The sequence below is a fragment of the Daphnia magna genome, linkage group LG7 (assembly GCF_020631705.1).
Source record: "Daphnia magna isolate NIES linkage group LG7, ASM2063170v1.1, whole genome shotgun sequence".
NCBI lineage: Eukaryota > Metazoa > Arthropoda > Branchiopoda > Diplostraca > Daphniidae > Daphnia > Daphnia magna.
In genome coordinates this window covers 13,147,297-13,168,631 of record NC_059188.1, presented here as the reverse complement: position 1 = coordinate 13,168,631, position 21,335 = coordinate 13,147,297, and the positions used below count along the sequence as shown (strand labels likewise).

The window sequence follows — 21,335 nt, the reverse complement described above, 5'->3', positions numbered from 1 at the left end:
TTAATTTCCGAAGCAGACGAACTGTTTGACTAACTCATTTTGCACATTGTTTACATGATTTACATTACAGAAGTAAAAGTTTTACCAAATTTACATGACTTGGATTCGAAATTCAAGGATAATTACAAAAACAATACAATTTACAAAAAGTAGGACTTACTTCTCTTATGGAGAGGTGGGAGGGTTTCAAGTTAGGTTTCAAAGTAGGTTGTGCCACTGCTGCACATTTTCAAGACATCTAGTGGAGAAATAACCAACTCAGAAACATTTTCATGGTAATATCAGCTGCTTCATTTCAGGTTTGGCGTCTACTGAGATAGGTCTTGTTAAAATTACACTCCCGATGTCGTGTGGTTTTACCTGGTATTTAGCGTAGGTTTTCCATTTTATCCAATAGGTCCACTTTAAAGTAAACTGATACTTAGTTAAAAGTACCATGGCACTAATTTGTTTCTAACAAATATTGTACCATACTTATTCAAAAATTTTCCAAGTTGAAGCATGGATTGACTTTGCCAGCACGTATTTCATCTTGTTTAGTCTTATGCCTCCAATTTTTAAACCAATGGCACTCTTTAAAGAAAACAGCTCTTCATGTTCTTTTCCTGGTTTCTTGAAGGTATCGTAAGAAAATGTTACGATTGATCATTAACAGTATTACAATTTTAACTGTACCTTTAGGTCTCAGAACTGTGCCCGATGTGCTGTGATGGCCACAGGACCTTTTTGTGACAAAATGCAATGCCACAGATATTTTGTTGCCACTGTAAATTAAAGATGTCTAGTGCCACTCTTGTCTTCATGAATTGCTAGCTCAAACGTAAGAGATGTTGGTCTTGTCATTGTGTTCATTGCTGGCTGTGTTTGTCACATGGTGAAGGCAACTGTTAAAAATGAAAACAACAAAATTCAATTATTTACGAAGACTCTTTTGGCTTTTCTTTCGACGATAGTCTTTCAGATTTGTAAACAGGTGTGAATAGTCACATACTAAATTGACGACGAGATTCATGGGAAAGGTTTGTGAAATAAGTTATGTTATGTTATGGTTAATTTTTATCATGTTATAAAATGAAATACAGAAAGTAAATAATCTATATAAATAATTGTATTGACCCTCCTCCATCCCACAATTCCACCACTGTTTTATACAACACATATCACATAAATATAAAATACATTGACATACATACAAACATACATACACACTTAACTAAGTTAACCCGTTGGCTGCCAGGCCATGCAACCCGTAGATTGCTTCACTACATTTGCTACGCTTCGCGTCAGATGGATCCACGAACAAAGGGGGACTTGTCCGAAGACAAGTCCGGGCTGACACGGTAATAGATTCCATTCCGGGAATGCACACCCCAGGAATCTATCACCGCACCGACAAAGAGAGTCCCTACTGGTGCATTGCCTACGGCGCCTAAAGGCACAAAGCCTTTAGGCGCGGCGACTGTTCCACCCACGGCCATGGGGCAGAACAGCGCCCGGTCCCTACAAGCTAGAAAAAAAATGGGACTCAAACGGGGTGGCAGCCAACGGGTTAACTAGTTCTATACACATGACAACACAAAACAAAACAAAACAATACCACAGCACGACGTTCCTCGTTGAATCTCCTCCATCGCCTTGGGCTTGCTGCTGAACTGCACCCGTTTTTTATTTAGGATAGATGGCTCGAGGATGGTGATGCCTCAAAGGCGTAGACGAAGACAGCGATGAGGTGAAGGCGAAGACGAAGACAGCGAGGCGGCGAAGACGAAGACAGCGAGGTGGCGAAGACGAAGACAGCGAGGCGGCGAAGACGAAGACAGCGAGGCGGCGAAGACGAAGACAGCTAGGCGGCGAAGACGATGAGGCGAAGGAAGAAGACAGCAGTCCACTGTCCAGATGGTTCATTATTCCCGGAGTGAAGAAGAAGATAGGGTAGTTCTAAATGGATGAAATGAGTAAAAAACATAGCCTTTTTAGATAAGGAATGACATGTTTCCGATATAACCAATGCAAAGGAACCAATTAAAACTTACGCTTGTGGTCAACTGAGCGCGAAATTGAAGCAATTGGTCGAGACGGCAATTTTGAAGAGAAGAAATATTAAAACTTCCAGTTCTATCACAAATTACATCACAATAGAATTAAACACAACAGAAAAACATAAAATACCAAATGAGATGATGGTGCTTACGCCAATGCATGCTAGCTGGGTAATTGGCATGAGAAGAAAGCTACTGATAAGGTGATGGTCAATTGTTGACACTAGAGATGAATATCCTGCACTTGTTGGATGAGGTGCATCACCCTACTGTAACACAAGACCATGAGCCAATAAGCTGTGACACAATTAGGCGATGGCAGTCTAGTCTACACAATTTGAGTTGTTGTTGGCTTACCTCTACTGTCAGCATCTCTTGTGCTTTTATTTCCATGAACTGAATAATAAATAAGAATCATGCTATTAAGGATCACTAGTAGCAGAATATGAATTCACTCTCTGTGCATGATGGAAAGTGAAGCATGTGGGTTGCCCACATCTATATGGTTGGGTAGCTTGCTTAACAGTTAACAGGCTGGCTGTTTAAAAAAAATAAAAGTGCGCCTTCCAATACACACATCAAGGAATCAAAAAAAAAAAAAAAAAAGAAGTAAGCGATTTTGGGAGGTAAATGGCATTTGTCTGATAATACGATGAAAAAGACATCTTAACTTACGCATGTGGTCCACTGGGGGTGAAACTACCGACATTGTCGAAGCGGCAGTGTTGTACCGAAAGAAGATGAAGATTTGCAGTCCTATAACAGAATGTTATGTTACAACACAACATAATGTGGAAACTTAAAATACCAAAAAATGGAGATGGCGTTAAAGCCTATCCATGTTTGCTGGCCAAGTAACAGTGAGAAGAACAGCAGGATTAACAATGACAATTTTCCTTTTATACAACAAAGATTTATATGGAAAAAATTAGAAATCAAGATAATCCACAAAATAAAAATACCATGGTAAGGCAATGAAGATGAACCTTATTCCATGTTGGCATTCGGCAGACTAAGAAAAGAGGAAAATAAGCCTGTGTAGAGAAAATTGTTACAGATGTGTGTAGTGGAAGAAAGTAATGTTATGAAATACCCCACTGAATAGCTGAAGTGTATGGATGATGGTTAGCTAATCAGAGAAGCTTGGAAATCATGATACCTGGGATGCTGAGGGCTGATGGTTAGCAAAAAAAGTAGATGAAGACTCTGTGGTTGACTGACAAGAGAACACATCACTAAGCTTAAGCAAAAGGCTTGAGGTCCATTAACAGTACTTGCACTGAATGGTGATCTTCCTGTAAGGAATAGTGGCTTTCTTAAATTGTCAGGATCCCTTGTGATACATTGATAACAGGAATGCAGGCTGCTGGTTCAGTAGCTGGCATAGCTGACAAGGCGAAACACCAACACACACAAAAAGCAATCTATTTCAAGGGTTTTCTTTTCAATACATACCCAACGATAGCAATACTGAATAGATAACAACATACCGTAATTTTGTTGACGACAAATCCTTTAAAACACAAAACAGGGTAACGTAACAAACACCTATTTAACTTGTCACTCGTAATCTTCATCTTAGACGCACATCATCGCCATCTAGAATTTGGGCCTAGAACCAAAAATTATATTTTACTTTGAATGTTGAAATAAGTATGATACTTGCTTTTAAGTGCTTAAATTTTGTTAATCTCTGACAGTTGAATTCCAATTTCAGGCATAACATCATAGAATATAAACTGCTATTTGCAGTTCGAAAAGCTAAACATTTTTAGGTAAAACTGTCGTAGTAAAACATGGGATAATAGCTACCACACCCTAACGCATGCGAGAAAAGTATTTGAAATTGTTAGAACAATACAACTAATTTTTTACTTTTTATAGATTGTCACAAAAAATTTTCGGAAGTAACCGGAAGTAGCCAATATTTCAAAAAATAGTGATCCCATAATAAAACGAGTAAGATTTTCGTGATCCTTATCAAATTTAGGGTTGGAATGACGTGTTTTTAGCTAAAATTCGGATTTGACCAAAATTGCGATTTTTCAATAGTTCAGGAAAATTTGCGATTTTTTGCGATTTTCGGGTATTTTGAGCTGACCCATGGAGTCGACCCCAAATTTGACGAGAATCACGAAAATGTGTATCTTTTTTCAGACAGACCAGCAAATAAGAAGTTATTTGGCATTAAAAAACCAGAAGTAAAACCGGAAATTGAAATTTTGGAAATCTAAAAAATGAGCTTTGTTCTCCTTTAAATGGTTAATAGGATTTTGATTGTTGTAAACGTAAATCATTTTAAATAAAAGTTATGGGGTGTTTTAAAAGTCATAAAAGTGCAATTTCAGTTCTGACACCTAAATAGACTTAAATCGAAAAATCACACATTTAACACGATTTCTTACTGACTTGGTATTTAGTGAAAACCTGTAATCGAAATATGGCAGTACTTGTCAAAACAATGTTTCGGGTTCTACTAGTATCTGGCTGGATCCAGCTAGACTGCGTAATGCTCTTTCAATGGTTCGTCTGCTCACGAACTGGCGCGCATGCGTGAACGACAGAACCATGAGGAATTACAGTTTTCCACTTTTATAACCATCCACTTACCCATCTTTTGGTATTCTTGGTATCCATATTTTAACCAATCAATCAATCCCCCTGAAAAGCGAAGAACACCTCTTGAGTTTTACGAATAAAGATTGGGCGCCATTGCCAGTTCCAGGCACAGATTCATTGGGCAAAGCCAACGAAAGTCCATCCTTATAACCGTCATGTGACGCTTCTCTTTGCAGTACCTTTTCCAATTACTTAAGACATCAAGAGCTTTTCTTCATTTTTAGAAGCCTAAGTACCCTTTCTTACAGTCATACTTTATGGTACCACTCTAAATATATCTTAACAATTTGCGAATATATACCACATTTTCTGAATGTTCAATTTTAGGAAATGGTATAACGTCTCGAAAGGCCTTCCGCTTGCTTTTGGGCGACATCCGAACGTTCCCAAAACATTTCGATTAACAATTGGGCGAAAAAGGGTAGTTTTACAAGGGAGAGGAACAACAACCCAACCTAGTTCAACGAAAAACAAATGCATCTATTATTTCCAACAAGTGTGCATGTATATTTAGGGAATAGTCAACAATCATCACGTGAACTCCTCTTAAAAAGCCAGTTTAAGAGATTTTACGAAACGACAAGCCTGATTCATTTTTCAATTTCAAAAGTCTATACTGAATCCACTGTTCATAATATTTCCCATCTAAATCTGGTCAATGATACAACTCTGCATCCGTGTCCTATAAAGAGTGCGGAGATCATTTCCCTAAACAACGTTCGTAAATTAAATCCTTCCCACTCGGTTGTCGCAGGTGGTTTCACCGTCAGGTTATACAAGACCGTGGAAACTCCTGGAACAGTTAAGATGGCTTCAACCATCTCGTCTACAACCTGATAAGCGGTATCCATGTTTACAGCAACATCAGTTAAATAAATGTACCACTTTTTACGTACCTCTTGGGGCTAATGGGTACCAGGAATTGCAGGAAGTTCAGTCATAAAATACTGTGAAAAGAATGTCCGAAAAACGACCGATCGCTGGTATGATGAAATGCGTTAACTCGAATCGCGATCAAAGTGAAGAGGGATCAAGACGATTGGCATCTGGGCTAGCTTCTTATAGCAACCCGAATCCTGTGATATTTTTTTGCCAAATAATTTGCTTCCCTTAAAGTCGCCAAAATGTTACTCGTTAAGTAGGTAGGTGTAAAGTCTGTCACCGATTCACACACAGCCTTTCCGAATATGTAGCAAACACGGTCGAAATGATGGCACACACACGATATTAAGCAGGCGTAGGTAGCTAAATCATTCCAGTTTGGTTGTGTCTAATCAGAGCTCAGTGCTACGCAAAAGCTACAAGTTCGGCAACCTCCCAGCAAGGAAGATCTGAAGGAATCTTTATAAATCCGCCAACAAAACGGGTAACTTGCGAAGCTCTTTACCTGAACACCGACAGTGCGAATAGGTAGGAGCGTAGAAACATACTGGTTGTGACTGAACAGTTGTTCCAGAAGAAGACGCTCTTTCTTCCGACGTCGCGATTTCAGAATGAGCAAGGCATGTTCCTTGGTTGCTATGTTGGCATAATCGACCATCAAACGAATTAGCAATTGCGTCTCACCGAAATCAGCTTTCATGAACGGTTCTTCGGCGCGAATGATTCGAATCGACAAACCGGGACCAGGAAACGTATGACGTTAAAGTAATTCTGCGAGCTGACCTAGCTCTCGACCTAAGGCTCTTACTTCATCTTTATGGAAGTCAGTTGGGAAGCATTGCGAAAAGAGTAAAGATCTTGCTGGAATACCATAACGAAGAAAACACGTTAATGCAAATACCTTTAAGAGGTTCTACTACACGACCGTGAAGGCGCAACTGACGAACCATTTCGGAATCATTATGATGTGGCTTTATGGCATCAGCGCGCGGATAAGCCATATGCGACGCGGACTCAATTAAATCCGGCATCAAAGTACCTGAAATATGTTCATATATGATGACATTACATATTAGAAAATAGAATACATGCAAAAAAAAGAGAAGGTTGATACCATGTCTGAGAAGTAGGTTATCTCTAGTGAACTTTAAAATCCTTGCATTTAAAGATATGAAAACATTGTCTGACATCTTTGCCTTGTGGATTTGCTTGGCCCTTGGCCACTTTAATTCTTTTAAGATGAACCACAATTTGCGCTCTTTCTGAGCACTTGGGCCTTAACACCAACAGGAATCGGAACACATCCAGGGCTTTAATACAGTACACTGTGGGAATGACATTTTAAAAAATGAAGTAGTTTTCCTATTGTAATCAAATCCATGAAATTTATGTTACCAACTTTTTTAGTATTGTGGCCAATCTCATCATTGGCTCTGTAAACATTGATCGATAACATTTACTCTGTTAACTAATAGTTAATGAAAAACCAATAGTTAATGGATAATTTGGTTGATTCACATTTGAAATATTTGTTGGCTTTTTCAAATCCTTTTAAGAAACAGTTCCACATTTGCTCATTTGAAAATGGAACAAAAAAAAAACATTAATTAATACTCATAAAAGGAGAAGAAAATGGGGGATCATTCAACCAAATAGTATGGAACACCAAGGATAAATTACTGACCTAGGCATGCAAATCGGATTACACCATCATCATATTGATACTTGCCCTTCAATTCATCGTTCCTTCTCTTACTTTATTGGTAGAATTATTAGAAAATCAATGATATCGAAACGTTCAATAACACAGAAAATTAACTACTGACCGACAAGTTAGAATTTTTAAAAATATTCTTGCAGCGCCCCTAGCGGCCATTGGTTTAATACTTCGACGTCAAATTTACATTTGAAATCCGGTGAGCGACATGATAAACGACTCTTAGATGGCGCGGTCGTCGGGAGTTTTGACGTCACTTACCAAAATTTCAACACACTTTGCTTGTGCGTTCGTTTGGTTGGTTTGGGTGTGCAACTGTCTGAGAGAAGTCCCGTGCAAGTTTACTTCGAAATATGGTAATTTTCTTCTAATCACAGTTGGAACTGTCATTTATTTTTCGAAAAGGATCAGCTAACGTTTCTCTATTTACTTGTTTTTCAAAGGCTGGATATAGTGAAGATCAACTTGCTGGTAAGAATGCTTTTTAAAGTGGCTATTTTCTTACCTTATATGGTAATGAAAGTTGGTGCAGACCTTTGACATGACTGGCCTGGATTTCATTCAGTGTTCCAATACCATGCATACTAATTTTTCAATTTTTATATTCATAGACTTTCAAGAAGCATTTCAACTTTTTGACCAAAAGGGGGATGGTTGTGTCCAAGTATCTCAAATTGGTGACATCTTACGTGCTTTGGGGCAAAACCCAACAGAGTCAGATGTAAAGAAATTGACCCACAACCACCGTCCAGGTATTTGATTGTAATGTACTTTTATCCTTAGTTAACTAATGAAAGTGTCTTGTTAGAGGCACGTGTTAATTTTGAGGTGTTCTTGCCAATCCTTCAAGCCATCTCCAAAAATCGTTCAGCAGATACAGCAGAAGATTTTATTGAAGGCTTGAGGCATTTTGATAAGGATGGCAATGGTTATATTTCATCTGCAGAACTCAGGCATCTTCTTACAACATTGGGTATGTCCTTCTAGTAACTAGAATGTGTGTGGGAAAATTATAATGTGTTTAATTTTGTAGGTGAGAAATTGGCTGATGATGAAGTTGGGGAACTTTTGAATGGTCATGAAGATTCGCAAGGCAACGTCAACTACGAAGAGTTCGTTCGTGCCGTAATGAGCGGTTAGATCGGAGATTATACGACTTATTTCATATTTTCATATTACCCCAGTCCTCAATTTAATAAATTCACCCAATTTCTGGTAAAATAAAAAATCCAAAAGATATAAAACGAACAAAAACATTCTCCTTTTGGTATACTTACGTTCTGTTACAATAACATTAATTATCCTTACTTTCCTCTTCGCATCTGTTTTTAGACCTTGTCTGTCTGGTGTGTATTGCAGTGCCTTTTTCATCATAATATTACCGCACATTCCACAATACACTTTGCGCTTCCTGAACTAGTTATCCTGATCTATTTCATTTTGATTGAAAAACGCTCACACATCCTGTCAAACAGTAACAAGACGCTCTTCAGACTTCGGCCATTCCATTTTGAGGATAGACGATGCCCCATAGTTTTGAATTTTATTTTTTTTGTCATTCCGAGTTGGTAACATAACCCACAAGGTGGCAGCACTATAAGGACGGGAAACGGTTTTCGATATGAAACGATTGTTGGCATTTAACAATGACGAATTTACTTCTTCAATTAATTTCATTGATGACGCAACTGAAGCGGAAGGAAGGAAGAGACGCTTCATCGTGTGTGCCAAAGTCAAAATTAGAAGCTTACGCCGTGGAAGAGTTCCAAAAACAGACTGGAAAGAAAATGAATGATGGAACATTTCAAACACTCGAGGGTCGAATATAGAAAAAAACCTGAGTGGCAAAACAGAAATAGCGCAACTTGTTTTTTTGGCTTTGGCACTTGTACGCACATACACAACGACTTTGTGTCTGCTGCTGCCTCTTTACGACACTGGAAAAACAAAATAAACGATTGATGGCCGGATCAACAATGCTGATATGGACTCGACGCGACGCTATACGTTTACAAACAATAAAGTAAAAAATAAAATAAATAAAATAAAATAAATAAAGGAGGATTGCCAGCACATGCTGGGTAGAATAAATGTCATCCCAGTCTGTTTTTGAACAACTTTTGGCGAATAAACAAAATGCTGAAACATTCGAGGTCGCCAATAGTAATCGACAAGCCAAACATTTTGCCTGCGTAGAACAGCTGCCAAGTGTTATCCAATTAGCTGCTTATTCAGCTCACTTGTGCTCTACAATCAATCAATATCCACCCCCATTTAAACAAAAATTTTCATACGAGCACTAAAAGTTGGCGATCGATCATTGATCGATGTTTATCAGCGTTTTATGATGACAACAACAAAGTCCTTCTCGAGCGAATGTCTATATTTTTAAATGCTTATTTGAAAAAACTCTCCTGTTAGACTTTGCTATTGAAAATGCGTTATTTCGGATCAAAGGCTCAGACGTCGCGGCGGCATCTTCACTTATCTACTTAACAGTCAAAACACTTAGTGAGTGTAGGCCTATCTGGCAGGATCATCGACGCGTAGCTCACGAACGGGTATCTCGTATTTGAACAGAGTTTTGAATGCGTAGTGCAACACACGTGTGAACACACACTATAAGAGTATTTTTGTTTGTTAATAATTCGGCTCTAGAACGGAAATGAACAAACAATGAAGCTCTTATCAAGGGTTACAGAAGAAGAGATTATCGCTATAAAACCGTCGCATAATCGCTGGTAAACTAGAAAAAGCTTTGTAACGGTGTGACGCGCATATGTTTCTGAACTCGATAAGAAAACAAGGTTCAAGTGATCGGTTAGCTTTTTATGACCCAAGTCACGGCTGGGCCCATAAAGGAGCACTTTCTCGATCAACTGTAATTCAATTGTTGATTCGCTTCCAAACAGAACGCAATAGCCGTCCCACCCAACACTTAAATACACTAGGTAAGTTCATCCTCTAATGGCAATCAATAACAGTTTCCCTGGGTGTTGTATAGCTAATTATTTCGACCTTAAACGCAGTGTCATCAAATCCTAGTCAGGAAGATTCATTCGTTCAATTGATTCATGCAAATTAATTCGTGAAAATGAAAATTAACGTGAATTGCATCGTCGCCATTTTGATGGTCATCACATTGATGTCCGTGCACGCTAATTCGATCGCCGCCCGTTCTTTAGGTAAATAACTTAAAACATTCACTCACCGGTAAAGTCATCAAATTCTTATTGGATCTTCTCATTGGATGGAATTCAAGATGGACCAGTACCTCGTGCTGACTTTACAACTTCAACGACTCGTGACTGGGCCCAAGTGTGCCTCGATCTCTGCAAGACGGGCGACGGTGGAGTTTTATGCAATTGCGAGTTAGTTCCAATCCGACACCAGTGACATTTTCAACGAAACAGCCTCCATTATTTTTACATATTAAAAAAAGAAAGAAGAAAGAATAAAATGGACGTTTCAGTTGAAACTTAGTTTGCAGTTAACTTCCAAGAGTGTGATCGATTCGCTATCGACGAGAAGAAATGGGACGATGGTTCTGTACGTCGACGAATGACCTTAAATGTAGACATATTAGCAGCAATACATCGATTCAAGCATTCATAATTCAAATAATTAAAAGAGATTTTTGGATGAAGGCAATCGAAAGTTTTGTACGGGGAAACTAATTTTAAGAACCAAATGAAAGGTAAAAATTGAGTCTTCTGCTTTAGTTTGCAGACAAATGAAAACTTTGCAGGTTCAATTTGAATCGTAGCTGCTGCAGTAATTACAGGATATGCACGATAGAGAATTAATTAGATCGTGTGGAATCTGCGCTGCAATCGTCCTCCCCCTTCTTCCCTGACAATGGCTTGCATGTCTACATCCCATCCCACACCCCCCACCCCTCGAAATATGGTTTTTCTATAAATCTATCAAATACTACGAGAAGACTTTACAGAGTATATTGCGATGCGTTTGATGTGGGAGAACGGGCTGAGCGATGATCCTGTGATGGTGCCCAGCTGTTTCACGCATGTTAGCTTCGCCTCTTTCCTATTCCCTAGTCCCTCCCCCTTTCTCTAACACATGAATTCGAACACCATACACCATAAACTCCCACAATGGATACGAAGGTTTCCTCAACACGAGATTTAGCAAGATGAAAATATACCGCGATTTATGGGCGACCATTTAATCACCTATAGGCTTCTACTATTTACACGACTAGAAACTATTATCTATTGGTCACGCGGACAAGGTGGAATCGGTTGCATCAAAGCCATAAAACATTAATATCCGTATGGCAAATAAAGAAACAATTCCCAATAATAGAAAAAAACAAAACAAGACACAAATCTTACTGTTTGTGTCTCTTTAAAAAGAAAAAAAAAAAAGGATTGGTCCGTGCCAAGAAAGGGTACCTCTACACGTCCGTGATCTCTTCTCCTTTCTTGATGGTGGAGGAGGGGATGTCGGCTGGATGTGAACGTCGTGACTGGTGGAGACGACGAGCGGAAACTCCTCCTACCCTCTTAAAAGTTCAACATGCGCAGCAATCTCCAACACATCTAGCAGCATCCAACAGCATCCAGCGGGACGGAAGAAACCAAGGGGCTGGGTAAATGGGTATAAAAGGGCAAAGGCAAAAGCTACGGATCCATCGGTCGGGCCAAAGCTTCCGTCGCATAGCGAAATATAAAAATCACTGCAATAGAAGTTGGTTTTTATTATTAAAGGCTAAACTGATAACGAAAACACTTAACACCTTCCAGCAGCGAATTTCAATTGCAAAATGTCCGTCCAGGATGAACAGGGAAATTCGCATCGTTTGGCCAAAGACATTGGCTCTCTCTACTATTCCGGTGAGTTTTTTTTTATTCATTTTTCTATTTAAAAGAAACAAAAATTTTGATTTTAAACTACATCAGTAGAAGATGATGTTCTGTTAAATCGTTCCAAATGGTCCCAATATGTTTCTATGCTTGAGCTTCGTAACAATGGGGGTCTAACATTTTCGTTTACAATAATTCCAGCTAAAGGGGTAATACTAAATCTTTGCATTTTGTTATTGTTGTAAAATTGTTGGACGCATATTACAATTTCGGCCCCCCCCCCCATAACAAAACGAAATGAAAAAAATAAAAAAAATTCGAGGGTATGAGGGGGGGAGTAAAGAGAGAACGAAACGCCGAACCATTGATTATTTGCCTCTTTGTAGTTTTCGTTTAATTAAAGTGAAGAATGCACAAGCTGGTGCTCGCATGCGAAGCCGGCCTTTCAACCCCCCCCCCCCCTCCGCCCATGATCTCAATTTCCCTGCCCCCGTGTATCCTCTCGTTTTGAGGGCGATATGACTGACACAATGCATCCAGCAGCAGGGGTTGCTACTACACAAACGCGAGTATAACAGCCAGCAGATATAGATGTGCACATCCATCCATCCGGCAGACGTATATAGTATACGTGTATTACTATTGTTATGTCGATTTGGAAAGGAGCGCTTTATGGGAGTGGGGTGGGGGGGGGGGTGGAGGAGATGTTTTCTTGTAAGTTGCATTGTGAAATGTTTTGGCCCTCAACATATATTGGCATTCCTTTCCTCGATGTTGAACATCTATTTAGTCAATTTGGGCCACGAGTCAACGGGAAGAGGAATGGCGCCGAGGAAAAGGGACCGTAGGTATTGCATAGTTACATCTCGCAACAATCGATTAGCTCTTTTCTTCTTCTAAATATTCGTCGAAAAAATCGAATTTCATCGCAGACACAACAGATCTTTTAGAAAAAATGACGTAGATATGTTAAAATAAATCACGGGCGCAGGCTGTCTGTCATCCTCCCCCCATTTAATGTATGCCGAAAACCCGCCTCGTTTTTGTGCGTGTTGACAACAACAGCTTTCGGTATCGTCACTAACCAGAAGGGCTTTCTCTTTACACTGGTAAATAAGCATATGGCCGACAATATTCGTTGCCATTCCGTGTTGTCTGTTCAACTCGACCCAAATTATTATTCAAATTGCCTCTTGTTCTGTTTGCCTTTTCCTCCCCCCACCACCACCACCACAGCCGCGATTTCTATTTTCTAAGATGCCACCCGTTGTTTTCTAAATGATTGATGGTAGGCATCCGTCCGGAATCAATAAGACAGCGAGGATTAAATTGGATGCGTTTAAAAAATAAAATCGCATATTGGACGAGCCTGAATTTGGAGCGCGCGCTATACGTTTAAAATCACTACCCTCACCAACGATAACAAACCTGAAGAGCGAGAAAGAATGGCGACACATCCGAATTGAATGGGCTGCTTCTATCGATGAAGAAACAGGGCAGAGAGTCCCGACAGGGGAGGAAGAAAGGGCACTAATAGTGTTTGATATCATTTCAATCAATCTCAAATCACACCACCAGCCGCAAAGAGAGAAAAATATATACCAAATAAATGGGGAGGGGGATATTTATAGATTGACGTAAGAAAAACAGGAAATTTCATTTTCTCCTGGCACGGCCATCTACTTGCTTAAACGATAACTTGTTTAGAGGTTTGAAAATGAAGTCACTATTTACCTCCAACGCAGATCTGCTACCTTTGGCTGGGGATAGCGAACCGGAGACGAGGGAATTCCTCAACCGGATGACGGAGATCTTGATGGATTTCCTGCACAAGACGTTCGATCGTTCCAGCAAAATCCTCGATTTTCACCATCCCGAGCAACTGTTGGAGATCATCGACTTGTCGTTGCCCAATCAGCCGAAAAACATCGACCAGCTGCTGGCCGATTGTCGTGACACTCTCACCTACCAAGTGAAAACAGGTCAGATTGAAAAAAAATAATAATAATCTAATTTCATTTAAACCAATTTAAACGGCACGAAAATTCGATTTCATTCAAATGCATGTAACGACATGGTACGGATTTTTAGTTGCATTGAAATAATACGTTTAGGGATTAATTCCGCTCGGGCCACCGCCGATCCTTTCAGTGAAAAGTTTGGCATAGAAAACGTCAAGTAACGTACAAGTCAAGTTAGACATATTTCCATTCGTTGTGTCTTCAATCCCTCTTTGCTCGCATGACTGTTCTAAATTCTTTTGTTTCTCTGCCGTTTGCCCTTTTTAAACAAGAAATGATGATGGCTCCCTCAAATATATAGAAATGACTCTCGGTATAGAGACAACACATGGATTGGTTGAATAGAAAAGACATTTCAGAGGAGGGCCGGAATGAAAGCCTTCCGGGAGTAGGAGAAGGGACGCGTTCGGGGATCAGGAGGATTTCAATGTGTCTTCTTTATGTTTCGCATCAATGGGTGAAAATGAAAACGTCTCTTCTGTTTTGCTCCATTTTGCGAGTAGTGCAAGCACAACTTGATCCAGCTAGTAAATTTTGACGTCAACCTTATTGTTTGAATCAGGCAAATCACGGCAGCTAAATCTCGACGAATTCCATCGATCCTCGTAGAAAGAACGGCACAACGAATAGTTAATGACACCCAGAATAGGATAAAGAAAAGGAGAGACTTTTGGACGAGATCAATGAGCCTTATTCATTCCGCTGGATGAGAAAACAAGGAATACGCTGTACTATATCTGGATCAAGGGATGCCTTTGCGAGTATGTCGATCCGTAATGGAATAAAAATGGAAGACGAAGGGATGGGGGGAAAGGCTACTATTACTTTGGCTAAGGGGTGGCATTCTTTATAAATAAGCCTTTCCTTAACACCCTTCTCCCCCCCCCCCCTACTCTTTCTGGTGTTTACTTTTCTTTTCTCTCATTACGCGCTAGATTGTTATTTGTCCTACTTCTAGACACCCGACGGGTCTAGAAGTGTCCATCAGCAGTAAAGCCTCTCTTTGCAGTCTCACTAAATCCAGGAGCTAAAAAACAAGATTGAAATGAATGAATAGCTATAGATTACGACAAAAACTAGTGATATACCCATCCAATTAGCCGCAACTCAAACAAGCTAAGACACAGCCAAATAAAAGGAGATTCGTTTTTGGGGAGAGGCTACGCGAGAAAGACGAACCTAATGTAAAAGAAAAACAAATGGTAACAGAGGACTGCCCTGATAGGACGTCAATGAGAAGTGGAGCCACTGCGGCGGATGAAATAATATTGATAGCAAACGTACGTGGATTTGTGGTTGATGTTTTAACCCAAAATGTCAAACGGAAGTCCACACATTTCTCCTTGTTCCATTCGGGTCGATGGAAATGGCGTGTCAGTCGGTAAAGGGAGGGGGGGACCAAACAAGTCTCCGAGAGGAAATGAAGTGGATGTTTCAGGATATTCCCCTGCACCTTCTTATCGCTGTCATCCTCCATAAATACTTGGGTGAATGGATGTTTGACTTGATGGCCAATGGATCCCCCTATTTTACAGATGGTTCAACTCCCCAAATCTGAAAATCGTATGGAAAATCAGTTTTTAAAATTATTTTCGAGTAATGAAGGATCGCTTCGGGAAAGGCACCATATGGTAGCATTTTAATATAGCGCCTACAGCACACTCCAATGCAATTTTTCTTACTTTCCTTTTTTTTCTTTTTTTATCCCCCATCCACTTTGATATGTGTGAATAATATTCCGAGCCTCGATGGGTGCGCGTTTTTGATGGAAAAGTTGCGTTCGGCGGTCTCATCGTCTTCCTACTCCGCCTTTACTGGGCCGAACAGGGTAGGAGGCAGCTGTTATTCGTTCGATTGGCTCCTTGTTTTCTCATCTCCTCAACTCGATGCAGTTCTGACGGGGAAAAGAAACGCACGCCAACATTTGCGGATCGATTCCCTTTCAAAGGCGGGCAACTATTTAAAACGGGAAAACATTGAGATCAAAAATCTTATGATGCCTTACACGACGAACAAAATCAACTGATAGATTTCTCGCGATCCTTTGCGCGTCAAAACGATTTGATCCATTTCCTTTGTCTTCCGCTTGACGTGGTAGTTTTTTCAAGACGGATCGCGGGTCCGTCTGTCACCCCCTCCAGCACCAACAGCTGCGTACCGTCTCACGCGGATTGCTCCCGGAATAAGAGGGTAGGAGTAGTAAAGACTGTTCACGCCTTATGTGCCTTTTTTTTTCTTTTAAGTGTTGAATAGAAAAAAAGAACGTGAGCGACAGCTCGACACATTATTGAAAGTTATACTAAAAAAAAAAAAATGGAGAGGGAGATGTCAGTAGGTTGAGCCTCTCTTTTTCCCTCCTACAAGATCCTTCGATCAAAGAGAAAACAAGTCCAATGGATTTCCTTCACCATACATGAAAAAGAGAAAGAAAAAAAGAGGAGAGTATTATTATTATTACAAGTAAAGTGAGAGAGTATAGAGAGGGGGATCACAAATCGGGAGATTGATCTCCCCACACACCCTCTCGGATTTGGGGTGAGGGCAGGCGCCAACACAATGGCAATACAGCAGTCTCACTCTCCACCCCCTTGTACCTATCTATATAGAAATCATTAATACACGGAGAATGGGAGACAGAATGTCAAAAGCCCATCACAAAACAACACGCAAACAAAAGCACCAAAAGAAAAAAAAAAAATTTAAGCCAAAAGTTTTCTTTCTTTTCTTCCCTGTGCCGTCCAAGGACTTTTAGACAAAAGTTTCGACTGGAGGTCAACAAATCAAATCTAGAGAAAAAAAAATGGTCTTTTACAGAAAGAAGGAGACCTACGTTATTGTTGTACGTAGTTTGTTATTACTTTTGCGTAAGAGTCTGGCAGGATGTTAATGGGTCGATCGTTTCGCTCCAGCAATCCGCAGAGAGATGAAGGCGGAGGGGTAACAGATTGCCATAACGGGTCGGCGAGATGACCAATTGCGCCAGTTTAGAGAACCAATATCGCTGCGACTCGTCCTGCTGAGCGTCTATCAATGTGTTTTGTGAAGACGATGAAAGCCAGAGCCCTACACATCAAAATAAAATTAGATTTCCTTCGCCCGCTCGATTCCCATTAAACGATGGACAGAAAACATCAAAAGATACGTTTGATATCAATTCTATTTGACTAAACCCCGAAAACCTAACCTTTTCATTTTCGCAAACGATTACCTTCCCCCTACAAACGAAACCCGATACGTAAAAGTATCTCAATTTTCTGGAGTTGACACATTCCTTTTATTAGTGCGTGATAAATGACGCGGGCGCTCATTTCGTCCATTATTCCCGAACGATACTTCTCTCTGCCAGCTCGATGTTGAAGTGGGGGAGAGTCTGCGGTTTCTTTCCTGGCTCAAAGACGGAAATATAAAAATGTTAAATGCTACGGCTCGTGGGCAGAGACCCTCTAAAAGATATTTGCTGGGCCAAACACGCATACTGCGGCCGACACATTTCTCGATGAATTATGAGGTAGGAGCCAGCCCTCTCTCAAATATATATTCTTTTGTGCAATGATATGGCCAGGGTGTGGATGAGCGCGTGCCGATGACATTCGACCTATCCCCACATCTTATGAGGGACCTTTTCCCGCCTTATTCCCGCGTTTGCCAAGCCCTTCAAGTACCCCCCTTAAAAAAAAATGTCTGACGACGACACATCTACCACCACGACTTCTTTTTTTTTCTCTCTCTCTCTAAAAAGCTTTCCCCTTCCCTTCGGCAGAAAAAAAAATAGATAAAGAAGAAAGTGAAAAAAAGAAATAAAATAATGCCTCACCCAAATGGTATGGTAAATAGGGTGTGGTAGCGAATTCTCTTGGGAACATGTTGATGACAGGTCTCATCCGCATCTATAAACATTGGCGTGTTATCTGCTTTTCTTGGAAGGGATTTTTTTTTTTCATTCCGCCAGAAGGGAATTGTGATCCGACAGCTCCTAGATTTATGTATACATTTAAAATTTAAGTTAGAATTTCCAGAAAACATCTTTGATGACATCACCTTTTTGTTTGGGGGCGATTTTTCAAAATGCCAATAGGTCATCCTCGTTTCTTCAACCAGCTGTCCAATGGAGTTGATGTCATTTCAATGGCGGGCGAGTGGTTGACTGCGACAGCCAACACCAATATGTTCACCTACGAGATTTCACCCGTTTTTATCCTCATGGAGCACATGACTCTCAAGAAGATGAGAGAAATTATTGGCTACAAGGGAGGAGATTCCATCCTTGCCCCTGGTAATTCATAAATCAAATCATAAAAATTCTTATCTGAAACGATCTCAAGAAATGAATTTGAACGCGCAGGTGGAACTGTATCTAACTTGTACGCCGTCCTGGCTGCCCGTTACCGTAAATATCCACGTGTCAAAAGCGAAGGATTGCAATCCTTGCCCGGTCCCCTCGTCATGTTCACTTCTGAACACGTCAGTTAAAGCAAATGAAACATTTTACTAACCAATAGTTTCAAAAGAAATTTTGAATTACATTATTAGAGCCACTTTTCGATGATGAGTGCGGCCGCTGCTTCCGGACTGGGCACAGATAATTGCATTAGCGTCCCATGCAATGAAAAGGGTCAAATGATTCCGGCTGAGCTGGAACGTCTAGTCCTCAAGAGCATCAGCGATGGTAAGATCCCGTTCATGGTGACGGCCACGGCCGGTACCACCGTGTTCGGGGCGTTCGATCCCATTAATCCTATTGCCGACATTTGCGACAAGCATCACCTCTGGTTGCACATTGATGCTGCCTGGGGCGGGGGTCTACTCATGTCTGAGAAATTCCGCTACAAATTCGAAGGCATCCAACGAGCCGATTCCGTCACCTGGAATCCGCACAAGATGATGAACGTTTTACTTCAATGCTCAACAGTTCATTTCAAACAAAATGTAAAAATCAATTCTTACCTTTTCTAGATTTCATTTATTTTAATTAAATAACTCTTTCGTTTAGCAGAGTTTATTGTATCACTGCAACAGGATGTGTGCAGATTACTTGTTCCAGCAAGACAAACATTACGACGTCACCTACGATACTGGTGACAAAGTTATTCAATGCGGCCGTCATAATGATATTTTCAAATTCTGGTTGCTCTGGAGAGCCAAGGTTCGTTTTACATACCTGGCCGATAAGTGGCGCTGACAAATGGCGCGCAAAACTAAACATTTGGCATTGTTTTCGTTTCATTCCGGCATGGCAGGGAACGGAAGGATTTGCCAAGCAAATGGAACGATTCGTACAGCTAACTCAATATCTAGTCGAAGGACTTTTGAAGAGACCCGAACGCTTCCAGTTGATTGTTGCCGAGCCGGAATGCACCAACGTTTGCTTCTGGTACGTGCCGACTCGCTTCCGCACTATGGCTCCCGGTCCAGAACGTGATCGTCTCCTTGGACAGGTATAAAAATGAAATATCAACACTTTAAATCGGAGAATTTAATAAACCAAGTATTTACCTTGACAAACAGATTACACCAATTCTCAAGGGAAGAATGATGTCAACAGGCACTCTCATGGTAGGATACCAACCACAAGGCAAGCTGCCTAATTTCTTCAGATGCATCATATCAAACCAAGCTGTCACTGAGGAGGATGTGGACTTCTTGGTGGACGAAATGGATCGTCTGGGTCATGACCTTTAAAAAACAACATCTTTTCATTACCACAAGTAGCTGCACGGTCTTAAATGTTTGATGTGGTCATTACTGCACACACTACTTGCATGCATTCTCCACGTTACTTACTGTCTATGTTAACACAGCTGTTTTTCTTGTCAGGCATTGCTCTATTTGATTATCTCTTAGTAATCTTGCACTGCACCTCCAATTCACAATTTAGCACTCACACACAACTCTGCACCTGCACTGCACATTTCCTGTGAGAGATTATCTCATCTCTCTGCCATTTCCACTCCTTGTTACTGTCCAGCACAAGCACTCGTGCAAAGGTCAAGGTGTTCCGAAACTAGTCGTTCCATCTGACCTTGCCATCACGTATAATAGGATAATCTATATGTATATATGTGTTGCGTGTCTTGCTAGAATTCCTTCTCCGTTGGTACTCTGGGATCCCTTTCATTCGAGAAAGTGGATTTGACCTCGTTCTCGTCACGTTTCATGGTCACAGTTAAATTTAAGGCACAGTCGATGCATAAAACAAAAATTTAACTTACTACATACGGAGGTCGATTATTTCCTATTTTTATTTGTTACTTACTTGTTTTCAGTTGCAAAACCACGTTTTCGTTCAGAGTTCATTCAAAGATGATTATTGCCATTGCATACCAGTAGTGGCGCTAACTACTTGTTGTACAATTCCTAATTTAATTTTGTTTTTATATTAATCATTATGATGTTATCTACTCGTATAGGCTGTTAGGTTTTGTTAAAAATTACACATCATAATAACCAAGAAAGTGCACAACATATCACACAACAATTGCACTAGTTGAATTGTCTGAAGTTCTCGGTTTTTCTCGCTCAGCTGTGTTCGCCATGTATTTTGCGTTCTTTTGTGTTTCTTTTACCTGCCGTGTGATTTATTGTATCGTCGGGAATGTTGACAACGAGACTCGTGCGTCGATCGTCTTACGTAGCACGTGGACAGCAAAACCAAAGTCTTCCAAAACTGCAGTATATTTCACTCCCATATCAGCATCCAGATATGTGGTTTGTTCTACTGTTTTCATTGACGTTTTGTCCTGTCTCTCTGTGTCTATTTTTTTTTATCTTGCTAGCTAGTAATAATATACTCTGCGTTGTATACGTGAACTTTACTATATAATCCCAATTATATATTCCCCAGCATCAACCCAATACGTATTTTCTGTGCCAATCCGGCCCGTCGTTGGCGTGTTAATTTTTTGTTTCATTGTAATTTTACTGTCGTTAACACATCGCCGTAACGTGTGAGCAGCAATAAGACTTCTAAAAAGGCCGTTCCATAGAAGAGATTAGAACTATATACAAACGACTAAATATACTCAACAGGAAGCAATTTTGTTTACGTTGACTTTACTCGTGCTAGGAAACTTCAAGATATTTTACCGCCACTGCAGCGCAATCTGCCCGCTGATACCAGAACTAACACAAGACATTCACACAACACACACACACACACAGAGGAAAAATCGTACCATAAACGATAGAACTCATGTTAAAATAGCTTGAGGACAACAGCATACCTTAGAAACAA

General features: G+C 40.3%; 3 protein-coding genes and 3 long non-coding RNA genes across 19 annotated transcripts; 4 read left to right on the top strand and 2 right to left on the bottom strand.

The window, feature by feature from the left end:
• Positions 1 to 58: 58 nt before the first annotated feature.
• On the top strand, positions 59 to 920 carry LOC116928034. Its single transcript, XR_004396919.2, has 2 exons — positions 59 to 619; positions 682 to 920. It is a non-coding gene; the product is annotated as an uncharacterized LOC116928034 (long non-coding RNA).
• Positions 921 to 1,126: 206 nt separating this feature from the next.
• Positions 1,127 to 7,374, bottom strand: LOC116928036. 13 transcript variants are annotated; one of them, XR_006649029.1, is made up of 16 exons: positions 7,225 to 7,374; positions 6,940 to 7,113; positions 6,655 to 6,865; positions 6,442 to 6,579; positions 5,555 to 6,353; positions 4,445 to 5,491; positions 3,530 to 3,651; positions 3,314 to 3,463; positions 3,133 to 3,255; positions 3,002 to 3,073; positions 2,848 to 2,935; positions 2,715 to 2,795; positions 2,397 to 2,435; positions 2,192 to 2,308; positions 2,034 to 2,115; positions 1,127 to 1,938 (listed from the first exon to the last, which is right to left on the bottom strand). It is a non-coding gene; the product is annotated as an uncharacterized LOC116928036 (long non-coding RNA). The 13 variants fall into 13 exon arrangements; XR_006649035.1 differs by having other exon boundaries at positions 5,555 to 5,734; positions 5,790 to 6,353; positions 6,940 to 7,366; XR_006649032.1 differs by adding an exon at positions 2,495 to 2,602 and having other exon boundaries at positions 6,940 to 7,364.
• Positions 7,375 to 7,479: 105 nt separating this feature from the next.
• On the top strand, positions 7,480 to 8,673 carry LOC116928033 (myosin-2 essential light chain). Its single transcript, XM_032935089.2, has 5 exons — positions 7,480 to 7,613; positions 7,701 to 7,728; positions 7,869 to 8,009; positions 8,066 to 8,230; positions 8,291 to 8,673. The coding sequence occupies exons 1-5, from the start codon at positions 7,611 to 7,613 to the stop codon at positions 8,395 to 8,397; spliced, it is 444 nt and encodes a 147-aa protein (XP_032790980.1). The 5' UTR covers positions 7,480 to 7,610; the 3' UTR covers positions 8,398 to 8,673.
• A 1,675-nt stretch (positions 8,674 to 10,348) lies between these two features.
• LOC116927588 lies at positions 10,349 to 10,867 on the top strand (the record flags this gene model as incomplete). The annotated part of the gene is made up of 2 exons (XM_032934618.2): positions 10,349 to 10,442; positions 10,529 to 10,867. Coding segments are annotated over 2 exons (219 nt in total), but the record flags the coding sequence as incomplete, so codon positions are not given.
• A 1,106-nt stretch (positions 10,868 to 11,973) lies between these two features.
• LOC116928023 (glutamate decarboxylase) lies at positions 11,974 to 21,137 on the top strand. 2 transcript variants are annotated; one of them, XM_032935075.2, is made up of 8 exons: positions 11,974 to 12,113; positions 13,829 to 14,065; positions 18,180 to 18,377; positions 18,447 to 18,565; positions 18,635 to 19,030; positions 19,098 to 19,247; positions 19,342 to 19,539; positions 19,610 to 21,137. In XM_032935075.2, the coding sequence occupies exons 1-8, from the start codon at positions 12,044 to 12,046 to the stop codon at positions 19,781 to 19,783; spliced, it is 1,542 nt and encodes a 513-aa protein (XP_032790966.2). In that variant the 5' UTR covers positions 11,974 to 12,043; the 3' UTR covers positions 19,784 to 21,137. The 2 variants fall into 2 exon arrangements, with proteins under 2 accessions (XP_032790966.2, XP_032790965.2); XM_032935074.2 differs by having other exon boundaries at positions 19,095 to 19,247.
• Positions 12,017 to 19,183, bottom strand: LOC123474353. Its single transcript, XR_006649038.1, has 11 exons — positions 19,049 to 19,183; positions 18,627 to 18,966; positions 18,143 to 18,557; positions 17,919 to 18,077; positions 16,963 to 17,167; positions 15,787 to 16,890; positions 15,389 to 15,658; positions 15,193 to 15,283; positions 15,057 to 15,131; positions 13,818 to 14,048; positions 12,017 to 12,137 (listed from the first exon to the last, which is right to left on the bottom strand). It is a non-coding gene; the product is annotated as an uncharacterized LOC123474353 (long non-coding RNA).
• Positions 21,138 to 21,335: the final 198 nt, after the last annotated feature.

What these genes read in the sequence shown, in the direction of transcription:
- LOC116928023 (XM_032935074.2), top strand. Translation starts at nt 12,044, where the DNA reads ATGTCCGTCCAGGATGAACAGGGAAATTCGCATCGTTTGGCCAAAGAC. An exon ending in TGGCTCTCTCTACTATTCCG is followed by an intron (nt 12,114 to 13,828) that starts GTGAGTTTTTTT and finishes CCTCCAACGCAG; the next exon opens with ATCTGCTACCTTTGGCTGGG. An exon ending in TCATGTTCACTTCTGAACAC is followed by an intron (nt 18,566 to 18,634) that starts GTCAGTTAAAGC and finishes TTACATTATTAG; the next exon opens with AGCCACTTTTCGATGATGAG.
- LOC116928033 (XM_032935089.2), top strand. An exon ending in GACCCACAACCACCGTCCAG is followed by an intron (nt 8,010 to 8,065) that starts GTATTTGATTGT and finishes GTGTCTTGTTAG; the next exon opens with AGGCACGTGTTAATTTTGAG. An exon ending in GCATCTTCTTACAACATTGG is followed by an intron (nt 8,231 to 8,290) that starts GTATGTCCTTCT and finishes TTAATTTTGTAG; the next exon opens with GTGAGAAATTGGCTGATGAT.